Source organism: Oncorhynchus mykiss, chromosome 20 (assembly GCF_013265735.2).
Source record: "Oncorhynchus mykiss isolate Arlee chromosome 20, USDA_OmykA_1.1, whole genome shotgun sequence".
NCBI classification, from domain to species: Eukaryota; Metazoa; Chordata; class Actinopteri; order Salmoniformes; family Salmonidae; genus Oncorhynchus; species Oncorhynchus mykiss.
In genome coordinates this window covers 3,241,202-3,260,654 of record NC_048584.1, presented here as the reverse complement: position 1 = coordinate 3,260,654, position 19,453 = coordinate 3,241,202, and the positions used below count along the sequence as shown (strand labels likewise).

The following is a 19,453-nucleotide window of genomic DNA, read 5'->3' as shown; positions in this document are numbered from 1 at the left end:
CCAAATCGGTTCAGCCCCGAGGGGGAAGGGGCAATGTCGTGCCCTCTTCATGACAGTGTTGGTGTGTTTGGAACATGATAGATCCTTAGTGATGTGGACACAGAGGAACATGAAACTCTTGACCTGCTCCACTACAGCTGTGAATGGGGGCGTGCTAGGCCCTCTGTTCCCTGTAGTCCACACTCAGCACCTTTGTCTTGCTAACATTGAGGGAGAGGTTGTTGTCCTGGCACCACACTGCTAGGTCTCTGAACTCCTCCCTATAGGCTGTCTCATTGTCGTCGGTTGTCAAGCCTATTACCATTGTGTCATTGGCAAACTAAATGGTGGTGTTGGAGTCGTGCGCGGCCACGCAGTTGTGGGTGAACAGCAAAAATAATTTAGACAGGTTACCTTGGTGTTCTAGGGCACAGGGACTATGGAGGTCTGCTTGAAACATGTAGGTATTAGAGACTCGGACAGGGAGAAATTGAAAATGTAATTGAAGACACTTGCTAGCTGGTCAGTAAGCGTCCTGGTAATCTGACTGAATGTTAACCTGTTTGAAAGGTCTTCCTCACATTGGCTACGGGGAGCGTGACAAAATCACGCACAAAAAAATAAAATATATTACAAATATATTAAAATATATAAATAAAAGTATACTGCATAATGGAAACATGTGTTTTTGCTGTCCCAGTACCAACTCCATGACACACCAAACACTGAACAGGCTTGGAGCAGTACAGTATTGCCCTTGTAGCAGTTTAGGGAGAAAGTGCTTTAATCAAAGAGACAGAGGCAGTAGGGGATGGCACTTGAAAAGTTGATGTAGGTGTGTAGTAAACTTGTCTCAGACCTGGAGACTTGTGTACACTTCCTGAGCTATTGTCTACGCTTAAGCTTAGCAGGGTAACCGTCTTGTGGCCTGCAGGAGACATAGGTTAAAAACCAGTCTGTACCATTGGTGCCATGACTGGGATCTGTGAGGAGGTCAAATGGGTGGTGGAGTGTAACGAATGTAGTTCTGTAAACCATGCTTGCATGTTGAGTAACCTTATTTGATAACTAAAGAGGTTAGAGTGGCAGGCCAGTAAATGGAAAGTTGAAAGTTTAAATTCCAGGGCTGACAACAAATCTTGCGGGTTTGAGCCAGACAGTTGCTGTTGTTAAAACCTGGTCTCTTGTTACCTTGCTGATCTATGGGGCAGGATGTAAGCCTAAGCCAGGTTAGACGAGAGGTAGACCAAGACGCTATTGGGCCCATGAGCAAGGCACAACCACAAAACCATTCAAATGTGAAATCTTCTTTATCTCAGGGGAACTAACACAAGTCTTCAAGTCTTACACAAGGTTACTCACTGTATGAATATTCCTGTATGATGTGGATGAGTTTGTTTGTGTTTGTAACTGGCGGTGGGTAGTGGTATGTGCATCAAATTAAGGGAAGTAAATTCATTCGGCCCTAATCTATGGATTTCACCTGACTGAGAATACAGATACATTAAAGCTAGCTGTATCCGAAAACTAGTCAGTATCTGGTGTGACCACCATTTGCATCATGCTACGCGACATCTCCTTCGCATAGAGTTGATCAGGCTGTTGATTGTGGCCTGTGGAATGTTGTCCTCTCCAATGGCTGTGTGAACTCACTGGATATTGGCGGGAAATGGAACATGCGGTCATACACATCGATCCAGAGCATCCCTAACATGCTCAATGGGTGACATGTCTGGTGACTATGTTCTATGGAAGTACAGGAACATTTTCAACTTCCAGGAATTGGGTACATGTCCTTGTGACATGGGCCGTGCATTATCATGTGAGACATGAAAATGAACGGCAATGAGCCTCAGGATCTCGCCATAGTGCGAAGCTGAACATTGTATGCTGGAAAAACTCGGTTTGTTATTTCTGATTAAAACCAAACCGCTATTCATTAAAAATGAATACAGAGCTATTTCTTCTCCCAGAATCCCGCCTAAAAGACAGGTTGAAGCATGCTTGACAGAGACGATAAGCTGCAGGCCATCAAGAGAACAAATTTGGTACCAGATAAGTTTTGCAGTGGAGCCCACTGTCTGGAGAAATAAATTAACGGTGCCATCGCTGTATCTACCATGCTTTGTTTTGGGACAATTATAAGATTGAGGTGGCTGGACGCCGCTGGACGGCGTTGGTGATTGTTGGATGCATCTCCACCTTGATGTTTGTCTTCATCCGACTGGCCGGTGTTGCCCGGAGCTCCCACATCTGATAGCGGAGTTGAAGGAGCACAGCAAGAGGAGCAAGGCAATCAACAATGGTCGCATGTCACAGGCAGTGGAATCCGAAAACAACAGCCTGCCGCAAAGCAATCTACACTCCCAACAAGAGGCCCGGAGCGGATCGTCTTGCCGTCTAGCCTGATCATCCTGCACCTTTGAGGGTGCCTCTGTCTGCGGCCACAGTACCTACTAATATGATTTCGAAGTAGCCTTCCGTCCCTGCTCTGGATTGAGGGAGGCTTCTCCATCTGTCGGATGCCTGCACCAGGAGCAACGGGGTCAAGTAATCCTGCCTCTCGCCCGTCCATAAAGGGTTCTCTGAATCCTGTGAAGCGTGGGAGGATTTCCTCATCCTTCTCACAAGCTGTTTTTTTGGGCAGCTCCATGGTAAGAAATGTGACATTTCCTGGTGCAAAAACAATGTCCTATCCCGGAGATCGAGTAAATTACATTACTAAGCTGCTCCCTGAAGGGCAGATCTGAACAGCTGAAACTGGATTTTAAAGAGCTGATTGACTCTCTGCTAAATATTAACAGAAGGCCCATCATATCTGGCCCTGTGCACTTTTGAGAAAATGGCATTTGAATGTTTTGGTACTACTATTGGAGACCCCTTCTTTGTCTACACCAATTCAGCATCGTTCACACCCACTTTAATTTTAGTCCCACCCATATCTTTAAGGGTTGATCTGAATGTACTAAGAGCAGTCAAGCACCCAAGGTAACTTGCGAACAGCTCACTGAACATTACTCACCCTAGCAGAGAAAGCTGTTATGTTATCCAGGGGGTTGGTGACTGTAACTGTGCTGTCAGATTGTCTGTTCGTAAATTCAGAGAGTTTCGCGTTCAGAGCGCACACCGGACGCTCAGGTCGATGAGTAGGGTTGATCCGAACGGTCAGACCTCACGACGACAGTCAAGAACCAAAGCTAACTGGCTAACATTGGCTAGCTACTTCCAGACAAATAATGTGAGAATACCCCACTCTGACCATTTAACTCACCTAAGCAGAGCTGGTTAGGCTGTTTTCATGTTATCCAGGGCGTTGGGGACTGTAACTGCGCTGCTGGCAACATTTTAATTAGCTTTTTTGCCAACGTTTACTGACACCAGCCATATTCAACATGTGTTGAACGTTCGCAAATTAAACTGCGCTCTCTGGCACACTCAGACGAGAGTGCTCTGAAATCAGAGTAGACGGCCAGACTGAATTTACGAACGCACTCAAAATGGTTACTTGCATAGTCTTTTGTAAATACATGTAGCTATCTAGGTAAACAATAACCCATAATCCCTGCAGGTAGCTAACCAACCAGGTTCAATGTTAGCTAGCTAACATTAGGCTATAGCTAGCTAAGCAAATAGCTCTGAGATACGAATAAGGTCATACACGTAACGTTAGCTAGCTAGCGAGGTAAACAATGAACCATAATCACAACTCACTACCCCACATTAATTAGGTAGCCAACCAACCAGGTTCAATGTTAGCTAGCTAACATTAGGCTACAGCTAGCCAAGCAAATGCCTATTTCTGTCAAAATCAGAAACATGTAATATCTGATAAAGTAGCTAGCTAGACTTTCTTACCCCTATACATCATTCATGATTGGATGCGTCTCCTGTCGGATGCCATGGTTGCCCTTAGTTTGAAGATGTAATCCGGAGACAGGTGTTTTCTCCATCTCATTACCTATCATACTCGAATTCCACTGATTTCAAAACTCAGTCCTCCAGAAAGTGGAGTTTTAATACACAATACATTTTTTTTTAAATGGTGTTAGATTACCTAGACATACAGACCAGCTCAAAAGACACAAGTGTGCTATATGGCAAACCAATCCGAACTCATCTCTCAGCATGACCAGTCCACTCACTATCTGAGCCAATCATAGCTAGCGGGAAGGTTGCTTTTTTTTTCTGTGGCTAAACCAACTAGGCTCGTCATTTAACAATTGTATTCGTGTTTACAGATGGCATACAAGTTTGTTATAAAGGCACATGAAAGTTCACAGGAGAGCCATTTGAACGTAGACTTTACATTGTTCTCAAAATGTTTTTTGGGGCAGAAATGCCTTCACGAACATGTGAAGTAGTGAACCGCGACATATGCCTGGTTTCCTAAAACGGGTGACATATTTTCATAGTGATAGGTGTAATGGAATGGCAGAGATGGGGAGTTGACCGTGTGAAACTCACTGCATGCTGAAGACACATTGAGCTAATTTAAATATATAATACTGCTTGCCTGACATTTTTTTTCTACCTGTCTCGGACTGTCGTGCACTGCTATGCAAGGGTCTTCTTGACATCCTCTTTCTCCAGGAGCTTACCTGCTCCAGCCGGTAGGCAGTCTCTCTGTGCAACTGTTGCAGGGCGTTCTTCGCGGCGCCATCCTGGTAAACCAGTTTGTCCCTGGACTCCTTCAGCTCCCTCAGCAGCTCCTCCACCCGGCCCTCCAACTGGGAGAGACACAAAATACGTTGTAGGGTGAAGTTGCCCCTAGACACTTATCTTTGTGCATTTCCCCCCCCCCTAATGGTTAGGATAGGGGGAGGAAAAGATGATCCTAGAGCTGTATCTAGGAGAAACATCACCCAGGAGCAACAAAGAGTAGAGGACAGGTCCGTCAGGTTAGACAGGGACAGACCTGGCTTAACCTGCCTGACTGATAAGCATGCCAACATACATAACAGTGCTTCAGAAACTATTCAAAACCCTTCACTGTATCATCATTTTTCTGTGTTACAGCCCGAAAAAATGTATTAAAATGTAGATTTTTTTTGTCACTTGCCTACACACAATACTCCATAATGTCAAAGTGTAATCACATTTTTTCGAAATGTAAACAAATTATTTTAAAATTAAAAACTGAAATATTTGTAGTCAATAAGTATTCAACCTCCTTATTTACGCTTGCAATAATACATTCTGGAGCAGAAATCACTCTGTGACGACCTCATCTCTGTACCCCACACATACATTTGTCTGTAAGGTCCCTCAGTCGAGCAGTGAATTTCTAACACAGATTCAACCACACTGAATATCCCTTTGAGCATGGTGAAGTTATAAATTACACTTTGGATGGTATTTTAATACAACCAAGCACTACAAAGATACAGGCGTTGCCGGAGAGGAAGGAAACCGCTCAGGGAATTCACCCCGCGGCCAACGGCGACTTTAAAACAGTTACAGAGTTTAATGGCTTTGATAGGAGAAAACTGAGGATGGATCAACAACATTGTAGTTACACCACAATACTAACTTAATTGAAAGAGTGAAAATTAAGAAGCCTGTGCAGAATAAAAATATTCCAAAACATGCATCCGGTTTGTAACAAGGCACTAAAGTAATAAAAGGGCGCTGTACTGCAGCGCCAGCTGTGCCACCAGAGACTCTGGGTTCGCGCCCAGGCTCTGTCGCAACCGGGAGGTCCGTGGGGTGACGCACAATTGGCCCAGCGTCGTCCGGGTTAGGGAGGGCTTGGCCGGTAGGGATATCCTTGACTCATCGCACACTCCTGTGGTGGGCCAGGCGCAATGCACGCTAACCAAGGTTGCCAGGTGCACGGTGTTTCCTCCGACACATTGGTGCGGCTGGCTTCCGGGTTGGATGCGCGCTGTGTTAAGAAATAGTGCAGCTTGGTTGGGTTGTGTATCGGGAGACGCATGACTTTCAACCTTCGTCTTTCCCGTACGGGAGTTGTAGCGATGAGACAAGATAGTAGCTACTAAAACAATTGGATACCACGAGATTGGGGAGAAAAAGGGGTAAAAATGTAACATTTAAATAAAAATATTTTAAATTAAAGTATGTTTGGGGCAAATCCATTACAACACATTACAGAGTACCACTCTCCATATTTACAAGCATAGTGGATCATGTTATGGGTACGCTTGTATTCATTAAGGACTGCGTAGTTTTTCCAAAGGCCAAATTGTCATTGGAGATGCATACCAAGAAAACAGTGATTGTTCCTGAGTGGCCGAGTTACAGTAAAATCTACTGAAACATTTATGGTAAGATGTTCAAAAAAATGATCCTGTTTTTGCTTTGTTATTATGGGGTGTAGATGTGTAGATTGATGAGGGGGGAAAACTATTTAATCCATTTCAGAATAAGGCTGTAACATAATAAAATGTGGAAAAGGTCAAGGGGTCTGAATACTTTACGAATCCACTGTAGGTGTGTTGACTGTGATACAGCTGTATAGAAAGACCTGTTTCAAATGATAAACTTTAACCGCTCAATACAGAATAGCCGTGTGGGCGCAGTCCCTTGGAAATCGGTTGGGAACAATATCATTTGTATTTTATTCAGCTATGTTCAATTGTATACTTCTTACAATAAAATAATTCCACGGGAATTACAAGCACATATTTCTGCTAAATGAACAAGTGTAGCCCACATTGCCAGATCAAGGCCAAACATAAGGACAACTCAAAATATGCTATTCTGTTCATCTGAAATAGGCTACATTTCCCTCATATCATGTTTCTTTAGACCTGCCTAAAATAAATAGATTTACTGTGATGGTGGAGGCTCTATTAAATAGATTTGTTAGACTTTTTAAAATGTAGATGTTCCAAAAGGTCTGCATCTGTGGCTTTTAGGCTGTGCACGGAACTAGGAGATGCTAAATGTGTTTATCAGATCAGTGGATTACCATCAGATCAGTGGATTACCATATCAGATCAGTGGATTACCATATCAGATCAGTGGATTACCATATCAGATCAGTGGATTACCATATCAGATCAGTGGATTACCATATCAGATCAGTGGATTACCATATCAGATCAGTGGATTACCATATCAGATCAGTGGATTACCATATCAGATCAGTGGATTACCATATCAGATCAGTGGATTACCATATCAGATCAGTGGATTACCATATCAGATCAGTGGATTACCATATCAGATCAGTGGATTACCATCAGATCAGTGGATTACCATATCAGATCAGTGGATTACCATATCAGATCAGTGGATTACCATATCAGATCAGTGGATTACCATATCAGATCAGTGGATTACCATCAGATCAGTGGATTACCATATCAGATCAGTGGATTACCATATCAGATCAGTGGATTACCATATCAGATCAGTGGATTACCATATCAGATCAGTGGATTACCATATCAGATCAGTGGATTACCATATCAGATCAGTGGATTACCATATCAGATCAGTGGATTACCATCAGATCAGTGGATTACCATATCAGATCAGTGGATTACCATATCAGATCAGTGGATTACCATATCAGATCAGTGGATTACCATATCAGATCAGTGGATTACCATATCAGATCAGTGGATTACCATATCAGATCAGTGGATTACCATATCAGATCAGTGGATTACCATATCAGATCAGTGGATTACCATATCAGATCAGTGGATTACCATATCAGATCAGTGGATTACCATATCAGATCAGTGGATTACCATATCAGATCAGTGGATTACCATATCAGATCAGTGGATTACCATCAAATCAGTGGATTACCATCAAATCAGTGGATTACCATCAGATCAGTGGATTACCATCAGATCGGCAGTTATTTGCATTACCGACACAGCCCTAGCCAGGCAAAGAGGATGGGCTCCACCTCAAGAGTATGATTTCTCAACAGTCAGTTTTCTCTTGCCACCATGGCTTGATCTTTTGAAGGTTCAACCTGGGTTTTCATTAGTAAAGTAGGTTGAGATGCATTTGTGGGGGGGGGGGGGGGGGGGGGGGGGGAACAGTATTATTGCGGCATCAGTATCATTATTCACAATTGAGTGAACTTGTAGCATCTCCGTAAACTGCCGATATTAGATCATTCAAAAGGGAAACTCAGGTGAGAAGATGTCTAAATGGAAACCGTTGGAGTAAGTAGTAAGCCAGCCTTGTCCGAGCCAGCCATGAGGCAGCTTAATGGAAGTGACACCAGTCTGGAGTTGGAGTGCTTACCTTCTTCATGGTGCCCATGTGCTTTTTCTCAGTCTCCACCCTCCTCTTCAGTTCTTCCCTCATGGTGTCCTTCTCTGAGCAGATACCCAGGACCAGCTCCTGATGCTTGTTGTTTTCATCCAGTAGCCTATAAAAAGGTCAACAATCCAAGCGTAAGGGTACAGCCACACAGACGCATGAACAGGGATGGAAATTGTATATGAAGTATGTTTTTGTCCTTCAAAAGTACAATATCTCTATTAAAAAGCATAGCTTAGCAAAACTTTTCAAATAGACAAGAGGCCATTTTCTACAGAACAGGTTTGGGATATTACAGCTTGTGATTGCAGAACGTGCATAAGGATAGGATATAGGATAATTCATCTATCCACAAAAAAGGCAGGGATATACAGTAGACCTACAATGGTATCATGTGAATGTTTACTTGGCACACAATATACCAAATTATAGCGACATACAACTTGTAAGAATATTTTGAAGATAAATACACCACGCGTACTAAAGGTCAAGAGGGAATTAACAATCAATGGAAAGTGTTTTTTTTTCTGTAAAGGGGAATTAATTATCAATGGGTCAGAGACATGGGAGGAATTTGTCTAGGCATTGAGCCTGAAACAAGATACTTGTTATCTGGCCATTGGCCAAATTTTATTGCAAGGAATTCTAATTGGTCAACCACAGGCTAGAGTTGAGTTATAAAACTACATCCTGTCCCTTTGTTCTGTAGAGAGAATCACTGAGGACAGGGGAGAATGAACATCTACCTCTCAGCATAACATTTATGATTTGTCCCCTTTGAATAAACCAAATTTCGTCCCCGATTTGCTTTGGGGTTATTGAAGAGTAACATCAACTGCTAACAAACGTCAAGACTTTGTTACACATCACCATGGAATGGATTACCTTTTAATAGCCTTTTCCTGCTGCACATACTTGTACTGGATGCACTTCTCGAAAACCATTGGGGAGCCGTCCTGGTCAGCCTGCATGCCATTTACATGGGGTCCACCCTTGCGCCCCCCTCCCCCTCTCTCAGGCAGCTGGCAGGAGAACAGCTCCTGCTCCAGCTCATCCAATAGGGACTCCTGGGAGACCGACCGCTGGATCTGAGTCATGAGCTTGCGGCTGCAGTCCGTGTCGTAGGGGCTGGGCAAAGAGTTGGTGTTCGTGGGGGCCATCGTTCGTGGACTGGAAATTCCAGGGTCCGCAAAGGCAGAGCTGGGTGTGGAGGGTGTGGCTGGGCTATTGGTGACGTTTTCCTTTGTGGGGGAGGGTTCCAGGGAGCACTTGAGGGGGACATCGACATCTGCTGGTTGAGATTCTGCGTATCTGTTCGGAATAGCGGTTGAGCAGTCACCCACTCCAACTAGAATAGCGGGTGGAGATTCCACTGCCTTGCCCAGAAGCGACGACAAGCTTTCTATCGTCACCTCCAAAACCGAGTTGGTGCTTTCCAAGACCGAGAGTGGAGGTTCAGTTGTCTCATCTACAAGAGTTCTTGCGTCTTCGATTGAGGCTGTCCCAATATCACAGCTAATGTCCACATTGACAGACTCCTCTCCACCCTCTTGCTGGCACTTTTTCTTCTTCTCGTGTTGTATTCCATCTCCCTCCAGACTCTCCTGTTTGATGTCAATCCCCCTTTCTGCACAGACCTCATTTTCCTCCATCGTTGTGTCACTCCTGTTGCTCTTGTTGACCACTGATGACCCCTTTGGCAGGGAGTTGACCTCAGATTCCTCAGCCAGGTCTGAGGCAGAGGCTGGGTCAGACTGCTCCATGGTTTTCCTCAGCTTCACACCTGACACACAGAGACAGAGAGGGATGTGGGGTAGAGAGAGATCGATGGGATTGAGTAATATGAAACACTTCGAGCATAAATTGCACATATAGCCTAGGCCTAGAGGATACCCTTTGGAATTTGACAGGGCAGGAGGTAGGCTAATAGTTTTAATGGGACTTTTGCTTTAAATGGGACTAACACCACTTCCTTTTACAGTAACAGACAGCGATGATGGCATTAATTTCCTTTTCCTTCTTACCATTAACCCAGCGGGGCAAATCAGGGGTTCTACACTAACTTTTCCCACAGCATATGATTTGGTCACACCATTTTAAAAATAAATACAAATATAATTGATAATGACCTGGCCTGTGTCCCATAATGTGCCTGCATTCCATACAGAACCTGATGTGCCTGCATTCCATACATAGCTAGCTAGCTAATGTCAACAGGTTAATGTCAACACACCATAGTCATGGAGCCACAAAAATCGATCGAATGGTACTCTACTCATGACAAAAAAATCTGATTTGACATTATAGTGGCTATCGCTGTTTTGGTTGTTTGTTTTTTGCTTATTGACATTGCGAATATAATTTTGCCACAGTGCTGGGAGCTAACCAACCATGTTCAATGTTAGCAAGCTAACATTAGGCTCTAACTAGAACAGCAAACGGCTCTGTGAAACAAATAATAACAGCTATCAGCTAGCTAGCTAACAGTACACTTTAGCTTGAAATGAATATGATTTGTATGTTATTTCCAATACCACAATAGAATTTATTAGTTTATGTTACTCTAGGCTTTATGAGAAAAAAAAATTCAAGTCAATGTTCAATCAATGTTATTATTCATGGAGTGCCTTTGTTACAGCTATGAAACAGAAAGCATGTGTTGGAAGATGGTAACAACTTATTTTTAAAAAATTAAATTAAAATGCCCCAACCACAGTCAAAATCCAGGCAGTCAACTGATGAAAACATCAGCAGCTTAAACATCATTATAAGCGCTAAGTGGCCTTGATAACTATGAAATAACACGTGACCCGATTCAGGAAACTTCAGGATTCAGGAAACTAGGGTCACTACTTCACAGGAGAGACGTTTGAACGTAAATTTAATTTTTATCAAAATGTTTTCTTTTGTCAGAAATACCTTCTCGAACATCTGAACTTTCATATGTCTTAATAACAAACTTGTATGCAATCTGAAAATACAAATACAATTGTTAAATTACGAGCCTAGTTGGTTAAGCCACAGAAAAAGACCGCAATCTTCCCGCCAGCCATGATTGGCTCAGATAATGAGTGGGCTGGACATGCTGAGGGATGAGTTTGGATTGGTCTGCCATTTAGCACGCTTCTGTCTATTTGAGTTGTTCAGTATAATTAATCTGATTTAACACTGCTTTTTAAAAATAAAATAAAATGTATTGCGTAGTAAAAAAATAAAAAGACTCCACTATGCAAGTATCCATTTCAATAGAATGCCACTGCAAAAACTGTTTCAGAGCACTCTCGTCTGAGTATACCAGCGTACAGAATAACTGATGAATTTAGGAAAACTCGACACCAGTTGAATATTGTCTGTGTAAGTAAACGTCGGCAAAAAAGCATACCTAAATTGTTGCCAGGAATGTTAGCTAGCTAACATTGAACCTATTTGGTTAACTTTAGCTAGCTATGACAATCGGTTTGTATTGCTAGTACTCTATGGATTAGGATTATGGTTCATTGTTCAGATAGCATGTCTAAACAAAAGACTCCACTTCACCAGATGATTACAATGACCCATCAAGTTAGCCAGGTGTGTCTGACGGTGATTACAGCTATCTGGAATGTCTTTCAGCATCCGTAGAACACACCTGAATGTTCTAATGCCTCCCATCACAAAGACCTGTAGAACACACCTGACTCTCCTTCACCAGTCATACAATGAGAATGTTCTAATGCCTCCCATCAGAAAGACCTGTAGAACACACCTGACTCTCCTTCACCAGTCAAACAAGGAGAATGTTCTAATGCCTCCCATCAGAAAGACCTGTAGAACACACCCGACTCTCCTTCACCAGTCAAACAAGGAGAATGTTCTAATGCCTCCCATCACAAAGACCTGTAGAACACACCTGACTCTCCTTCACCAGTCAAACAATGAGAATGTTCTAATGCCTCCCATCAGAAAGACCTGTAGAACACACCTGACTCTCCTTCACCAGTCATACAATGAGAATGTTCTAATGCCTCCCATCAGAAAGACCTGTAGAACACACCTGACTCTCCTTCACCAGTCAAACAAGGAGAATGTTCTAATGCCTCCCATCAGAAAGACCTGTAGAACACACCCGACTCTCCTTCACCAGTCATACAATGAGAATGTTCTAATGCCTCCCATCAGAAAGACCTGTAGAACACACCTGACTCTCCTTCACCAGTCAAACAAGGAGAATGTGTGGCAACAATTTTGGTTCAACTATCCCCAAATCAATGGAATTGCAACCCTCTGCATGCACAATGCATTCTTCCATCACATGTGCAGCTGATTCTCAATATCACACACTAATTGAGCCCACACTATTACAGTCGCGGCCAAAAGTTGAGAATGACACAAATATTAATTACCACAAAGTTTGCTGCTTCAGTGTCTTTAGATATTTTTGTCAGATGTTATTATGGAATACTGAAGTACAATTACAAGCATTTCAAGTGTCAAAGGCTTTTATTGACAATTACATGAAGTTGATGCAAAGAGTCAATATTTGCAGTGTTGACCCTTCTTTTTCAAGACCTCTGCAATCCACCCTGGCATGCTGTCAATTAACTTCTGGGCCACATCCTGACTGATGGCAGCCCATTCTTGCATAATCAATATTTGGAGTTTGTAAGAATTTGTGGGTTTTTGTTTGTCCACCCACCTCTTGAGGATTGACCACAAGTTCTCAATGGGATTAAGGTCTGGAGAGTTCCCTGGCCATGGACACAAAATATTGATGTTTTGTTCCCCGAGCCACTTAGTTATCACTTTTGCCAAGGCGCTCCATCATGCGCTCCACCAAACTGTTCAAGGATGGTTGGGAGAAGTTGCTCTCTGAGGTTGTGTTGGTACCATTCTTTATTCATGGCTGTGTTCTTAGGCAAAATTGTGAGTGAGCCCACTTCCTTGGCTGAGAAGAAACCCCACACATGAATGGTCTCAGGATGCTTTACTGTTGGCATGACACAGGACTGATAGTAGCCCTCGCCTTGTCTTCTCTGGACAAGCTTTTTTCTGGATGCCCCAAACAATCGGAAAGGGGATTCATCAGAGAAAATGACTTTACCCCAGTCCTCAGCAGTCCAATCCCTGGCTTCTTTGCTGCCCTTCTTGACACCAGGCCATCCTCAAAGTCTTAGCCTCACTGTGCGTGCAGATGCACTTACGCCTGCCTGCAGCCATTCCTGTACTGGTGGGGCCCCGATCCCGCAGCTGAATCAACTTTAGGAGACGGTCCTGGCACTGGACTTTCTTGGGCACCCTGAAGCCTTCTTCACAACAATTGAACCGCTTTCCTTGAAAGTTCTTGATGATCCAATAAATGGTCGATTTAGGTGCAATCTTACTCGCAGCAATATCCTTGCCTGTGAAGCCCATTTTGTGCAAAGCAATGATGAACGCACGTGTTTCCTTGCAGGTAACCATGGTTGACAAAGGAAGAACAATGATTCAAAGCACCACCCTCCTTTTGAAGCTTCCAGTCTGTTATTCCAACTCAATCAGCATGACAGAGTGATCTCCATCCTTGTCCTCGTCACTCACACCTGTGTTAATGAGAGAATCACTGACATGATGTCAGCTGGTCCTTTTGTGGCAGGGCTGAAATGCAGTGGAAATGTTGTTTTGGGATTCAGTTCATTTGCATGGCAAAGAGGGACTTTACAATTAATTGCAATTCATCTGATCACTCTTCATAACATTCTGGAGTATATGAAAACACACAAATCGGCCGATTTAAACGGTATCAGCTTTTTTTGGTCCTCCAATAATCGGTATTGTTATCTGGGCTGAAAAATCATAACTGGTGGACCTCTGTCTACAGATTTTCTCTTCTCCCTGTTTTTTTGTTTGCTTGGAAATGTTGATGCTGGTAGGCTAATGCAAACAAAGCAGAAATTACAGTTTCAAAATATTCTGTGGAACACCAAACGTATTTTCATACTCAGGTCGTTTATATGACAGTCCGCTCCCGCTTGCAGCAGGAAAAATGGAAGAAGAAGAAACTGTAACCTAACATTTATAGTATAAATGCTTTGCCATTTAATTGGAAGTTTTGTTATCCTCCCACAATGTATGTAAGAAATGTCAAGTTATGTACAGTATCACTAGATTTGTTTTAAGATTAAAGTTATACTGTGCAACTTTTACAAGGTCTGGATGCCTTATGTGGAATATAATACAGCTGCATTAAACAGAGACCTTTTCACACAAGCACTGATATTTAACCCTTTCTCCTAGGCTGTCTCCTCCTACACATCTGTACAAACACTGTACAATCATTGTATCTTTATTGCTAGGCAGGACACTAAGTGATAAGGGCCATAAACTTTTATTTCACCCTTAACGTGACCTGACCTGATCTCGACCCCCCCTGCCCCCCATCACTAATCCAGGGCACTCTCCTCTAATCAATGCCTGCCAAGCTTAATTAACCATATACTTTCCTCCTACAGATAACCATTAACCTCTGGTGTAGCCCCTCGGCTATGGCACCCCTCATTTCTCTATTACAGCTGATGATTAATAAGGATGTAAACTCCATATATCATCACTTTCCAACCTTGTTGAGGATGGCTCGTTGTCAGGCTCAAAAAGCCTCAAATTTGCCTGGATGGCCACCAATTTGTCAAGCCTTGTATTGGTCAACCTGTTACGTAGTGACAGGGGTCTCAGGGTCAGGCAGCCAGGGAAGACCAGTCTGTGACAGAGGTGAGGTGAATTTTTGCAGGTACAACATTTTATTCTCTCCGTTCAGCAAACACTGGACAATCCAGATGAAAAGAAGGAGGGCGCCCAACAAACGTGAGTCAAAGTGCAATCAAAATGTTTTATCATAATTGAAAAGGAAAAAGGCACAACACGCACATAGGTTAAACTACTATGGTGGGCGAGAGTTGCGCCTTTTCAGTTTTCAATAAGTATGGATTACCCATTTATTTGTCTCTGCCAGCAAATAGTCCCCCTAAAAGGTAGGCTATGTCCTATAGGCCTATGCAAACATAGCAAGTGTCACTGTCATCATTCTTGCTGCCTCTATTGCTCTACTGCTATTAGATAGTAATAATAGCCACCTCATAACAGCCACCTCATATCGCTATTTGACAAGATAACTTGAGGCTAGAGCTGACCTTGCTGTAACGTAAACTCACCCCATTCCGTACAATTGTGCGCAACCGCGACATTCAAACGAGGCTACAAAGAAAACGAATGGGACTGTAGCGACTGTGTTGACTTCAAAATCTGGGGTGTGAACTAAGTTTCTATTCAAGCGTTGATCGACATGGTAATGGCTCTATAGTATTGGAGAAAAGTAGAAAAAAATGGACCCTCTGTTACACCGTGATGTGTCATGCCGTAACGTACAGCACACATAAAGCAACTATTTCTGTCTTACAAATCTCTCTCCACCGGGTGTAGCACTTCTAACATCCTTTAAAAACAATAAATGGACAGTGACGGGGGTAAGGGGGGATACCTAGTCCTTTTTTGCGTCATCATTGCATGCGATCATCATTCTCAAAGCCGTTGTTTACTTCTAAGATCACTTTAGCACCGCCCTAAAAACCCGATTCAAATTCGACATAAACCTTCAAATAGGTGTGTAATGACACATTATGTAAACTCTTTATAGTGTTTTATTTACATTTTAGAGGCGATAAGGTGATAAGTTGGACAGATCGAGTGAAAAAAGCCATTTTCCCACACAAGATCTCTCCTTCTCACTATCACGCATAGTTTCGCTTCCCCACCCGCCATTTTTTTTTAAACCCGAAGGAGCTCATTGCCTTCTTGAATTATGCAGAAACGGGCAGCGTGGAGGTCATCTCATTAATTTTGTTGGAAAGGGGAGAAAATGTGCTTTACAATGGTATTGACATTACAGTTGATCTGAAAGTATTACGTTTTTGGGGCACTAAAATAAGGTCAATTGTACGGACCAAGGCGATGTACAAAAGTGAGTGAGTTTACGTTAGTAGCTACTCACTAGCTTAGCTTAATCATTCACCTCAAGAGAGGGAATGAAACAATAGCTAACATTACATGTCAGTTAAAATCCTAGCTCAGCACTGCGATTAACCCCTCGTTATAAAAAATGTATGTTAAGTTAAACAGCAGTTACCTTGCCAGCTGTATCAGTCAACTAAAGAGTAGAAAATGAATGTTATTTTTAAACAACTCGGTGAAAGAGCGCAACGTGTACACTGAAATATGCTTAACTCTCCTGTGCTGGTCCAGCCAGCCTTCCAGAAGCTTTGCCTTCACACAGCCTGTCAGCCCACTCAGTGGTGTCCGTGTGGTCCTAAAGCACACTGTTGCCCTGTTTTGTAGCATATTCCAATGATAAAACTGGGGGACACACAAATTGTAGAATGTGGTGGGGTCATGCCCCTGACTGTAATTGCATGCATGTAGTTTCAAAAGTCAAAAAAGTGGTCTTAAAAAGTACAAAATAAAAACTTTATGCTTAAGTAATTTCTCCAAGGTCTTTACAGGTTGTTACACACATATATATATTATACACACACATTTTTATTGATAGATAGATAGATAGATAGATAGATAGATAGATAGATAGATAGATAGATAGATAGATAGATAGATAGATAGATAGATAGATAGATAGATAGATAGATAGGAGATAGAGATGTGTGGTTCGAAGGTATTGTACAGTGCCTTGCGAAAGTATTCGGCCCCCTTGAACTTTGCGACCTTTTGCCACATTTCAGGCTTCAAACATAAAGATATAAAACTGTATTTTTTTTGTGAAGAATCAACAACAAGTGGGACACAATCATGAAGTGTAACGACATTTATTGGATATTTCAAACTTTTTTAACAAATCAAAAACTGAAAAATTGGGCGTGCAAAATTATTCAGCCCCTTTACTTTCAGTGCAGCAAACTCTCTCCAGAAGTTCAGTGAGGATCTCTGAATGATCCAATGTTGACCTAAATGACTAATGATGATAAATACAATCCACCTGTGTGTAATCAAATCTCCGTATAAATGCACCTGCACTGTGATAGTCTCAGGAGGTCCGTTAAAAGCGCAGAGAGCATCATGAAGAACAAGGAACACACCAGGCAGGTCCGAGATACTGTTGTGAAGAAGTTTAAAGCTGGATTTGGATACAAAAAGATTTCCCAAGCTTTAAACATCCCAAGGAGCACTATGAAAGCGATAATATTGAAATGGAAGGAGTATCAGACCACTGCAAATCTACCAAGACCTGGCCGTCCCTCTAAACTTTCAGCTCATACAAGGAGAAGACTGATCAGAGATGCAGCCAAGAGGCCCATGATCACTCTGGATGAACTGCAGAGATCTACAGCTGAGGTGGGAGACTCTGTCCATAGGACAACAATCAGTTGTATATTGCACAAATCTGGCCTTTATGGAAGAGTGGCAAGAAGAAAGCCATTTCTTAAAGATATCCATAAAAAGTGTTGTTTAAAGTTTGCCACAAGCCACCTGGGAGACACACCAAACATGTGGAAGAAGGTGCTCTGGTCAGATGAAACCAAAATTGAACTTTTTGGCAACAATGCAAAACGTTATGTTTGGCGTAAAAGCAACACAGCTCATCACCCTGAACACACCATCCCCACTGTCAAACATGGTGGTGGCAGCATCATGGTTTGGGCCTGCTTTTCTTCAGCAGGGACAGGGAAGATGGTTAAAATTGATGGGAAGATGGATGGAGCCAAATACAGGACCATTCTAGAAGAAAACCTGATGGAGTCTGCAAAAGACCTGAGACTGGGACGGAGATTTGTCTTCCAACAAGACAATGATCCAAAACATAAAGCAAAATCTACAATGGAATGGTTCAAAAATAAACATATCCAGGTGTTAGAATGGCCAAGTCAAAGTCCAGACCTGAATCCAATCGAGAATCTGTGGAAAGAACTGAAAACTGCTGTTCACAAATGCTCTCCATCCAACCTCACTGAGCTCGAGCTGTTTTGCAAGGAGGAATAGGAAAAAATGTCAGTCTCTCGATGTGCAAAACTGATAGAGACATACCCCAAGCGACTTACAGCTGTAATCGCAGCAAAAGGTGGCGCTACAAAGTATTAACTTAAGGGGGCTGAATAATTTTGCACGCCCAATTTTTCAGTTTTTGATTTGTTAAAAAAGTTTGAAATATCCAATAAATGTCGTTCCACTTCATGATTGTGTCCCACTTGTTGTTGATTCTTCACAAAAAAATACAGTTTTATATCTTTACGTTTGAAGCCTGAAATGTGGCAAAAGGTCGCAAAGTTCAAGGGGGCCGAATACTTTCGCAAGGCACTGTAGATGTATTTCCACATCTAATGGGATCCTATGGGCAAATGGCGTAACATGATATGCCTATAAAGTATCTAAATATGTGGGATATTGACCGAAAACTTTCTTGGGATATCAAACAACAGTATAGGTAAGGGCTAAAACAGGTACACATGTCAAAATGTGGAAAATACACCTTTAAGTGGAGGATGCTCTTTACTGAAAAAACTCCAGATTGATTCTTTAAGTAAATTAAACAGGGTTTATAAAACTCATATTTCTATAAACCCTAACTTAATCATTCCAATTGTTTTTCAAAAAATATATAATAATAATCGATACAATAGTTGTAAGCATTGGTCCTAGTAAATAATTAAAGTTACCAGCAACTATACCTTAGAATTAGCTTATTATCATTACCGAAGCTGACCTAAAAATGTGGAAATTAGAAATGTGTTTTTCAGTAATGAAAGGCCCTTAGCTCAATCTGCAAATAATAGGAGACTGCCATTATGAACCAGCAAACAATTGACCACATGACTAAAGCCCATTCATTCCTCCATGTTGGTGAGGTAATTGTTCTCAAGGTTTTTCCCAATTTTAGTTTTTTGGAAAGGGAAGGTTAAGTGTTTTAAAGGGGGTGTTTGAGAATAAGGTTCTCATTCTGAAGAAATATAAGTGAAGAAATTAAATGAACTTGTGCTCATTTCTTACTCAATTTGGTACTGCCATAGTTAAAACTGGTTTCATGAGAATCACCCATGCAGTCGACATGTCGGAATTGTTTTTGCCCATAATGCAACACTTTGAAAGGCTGGTCATCCACTTTGTCATAAGTGATCCAATCGAACGCCCCACTGACTCCAGATGTTATGTCACAAAGCTAGGCTACCTGTTTCCCCAAGACAAAAGCTGTGTTCGAATACCCATACTGTAT

The 19,453-nt window shown here is 42.2% G+C and overlaps 1 protein-coding gene across 2 annotated transcripts in view; it reads right to left on the bottom strand.

The window, feature by feature from the left end:
- Positions 1-19,453, bottom strand: part of ccdc186 (coiled-coil domain-containing protein 186) — a 129,656-nt gene that overhangs the window by 107,055 nt on the left and 3,148 nt on the right. For both annotated transcript variants that reach the window (XM_036955616.1, XM_036955617.1), the window contains exons 2-4: positions 9,115-10,012; positions 8,212-8,338; positions 4,578-4,706 (exon numbers count right to left, since the gene is read on the bottom strand). In XM_036955616.1, coding sequence (XP_036811511.1) covers positions 4,578-4,706; positions 8,212-8,338; positions 9,115-9,992 — 1,134 coding nt within the window. In that variant the 5' untranslated portion in view covers positions 9,993-10,012. The remainder of the gene's footprint in view (positions 1-4,577; positions 4,707-8,211; positions 8,339-9,114; positions 10,013-19,453) is intronic.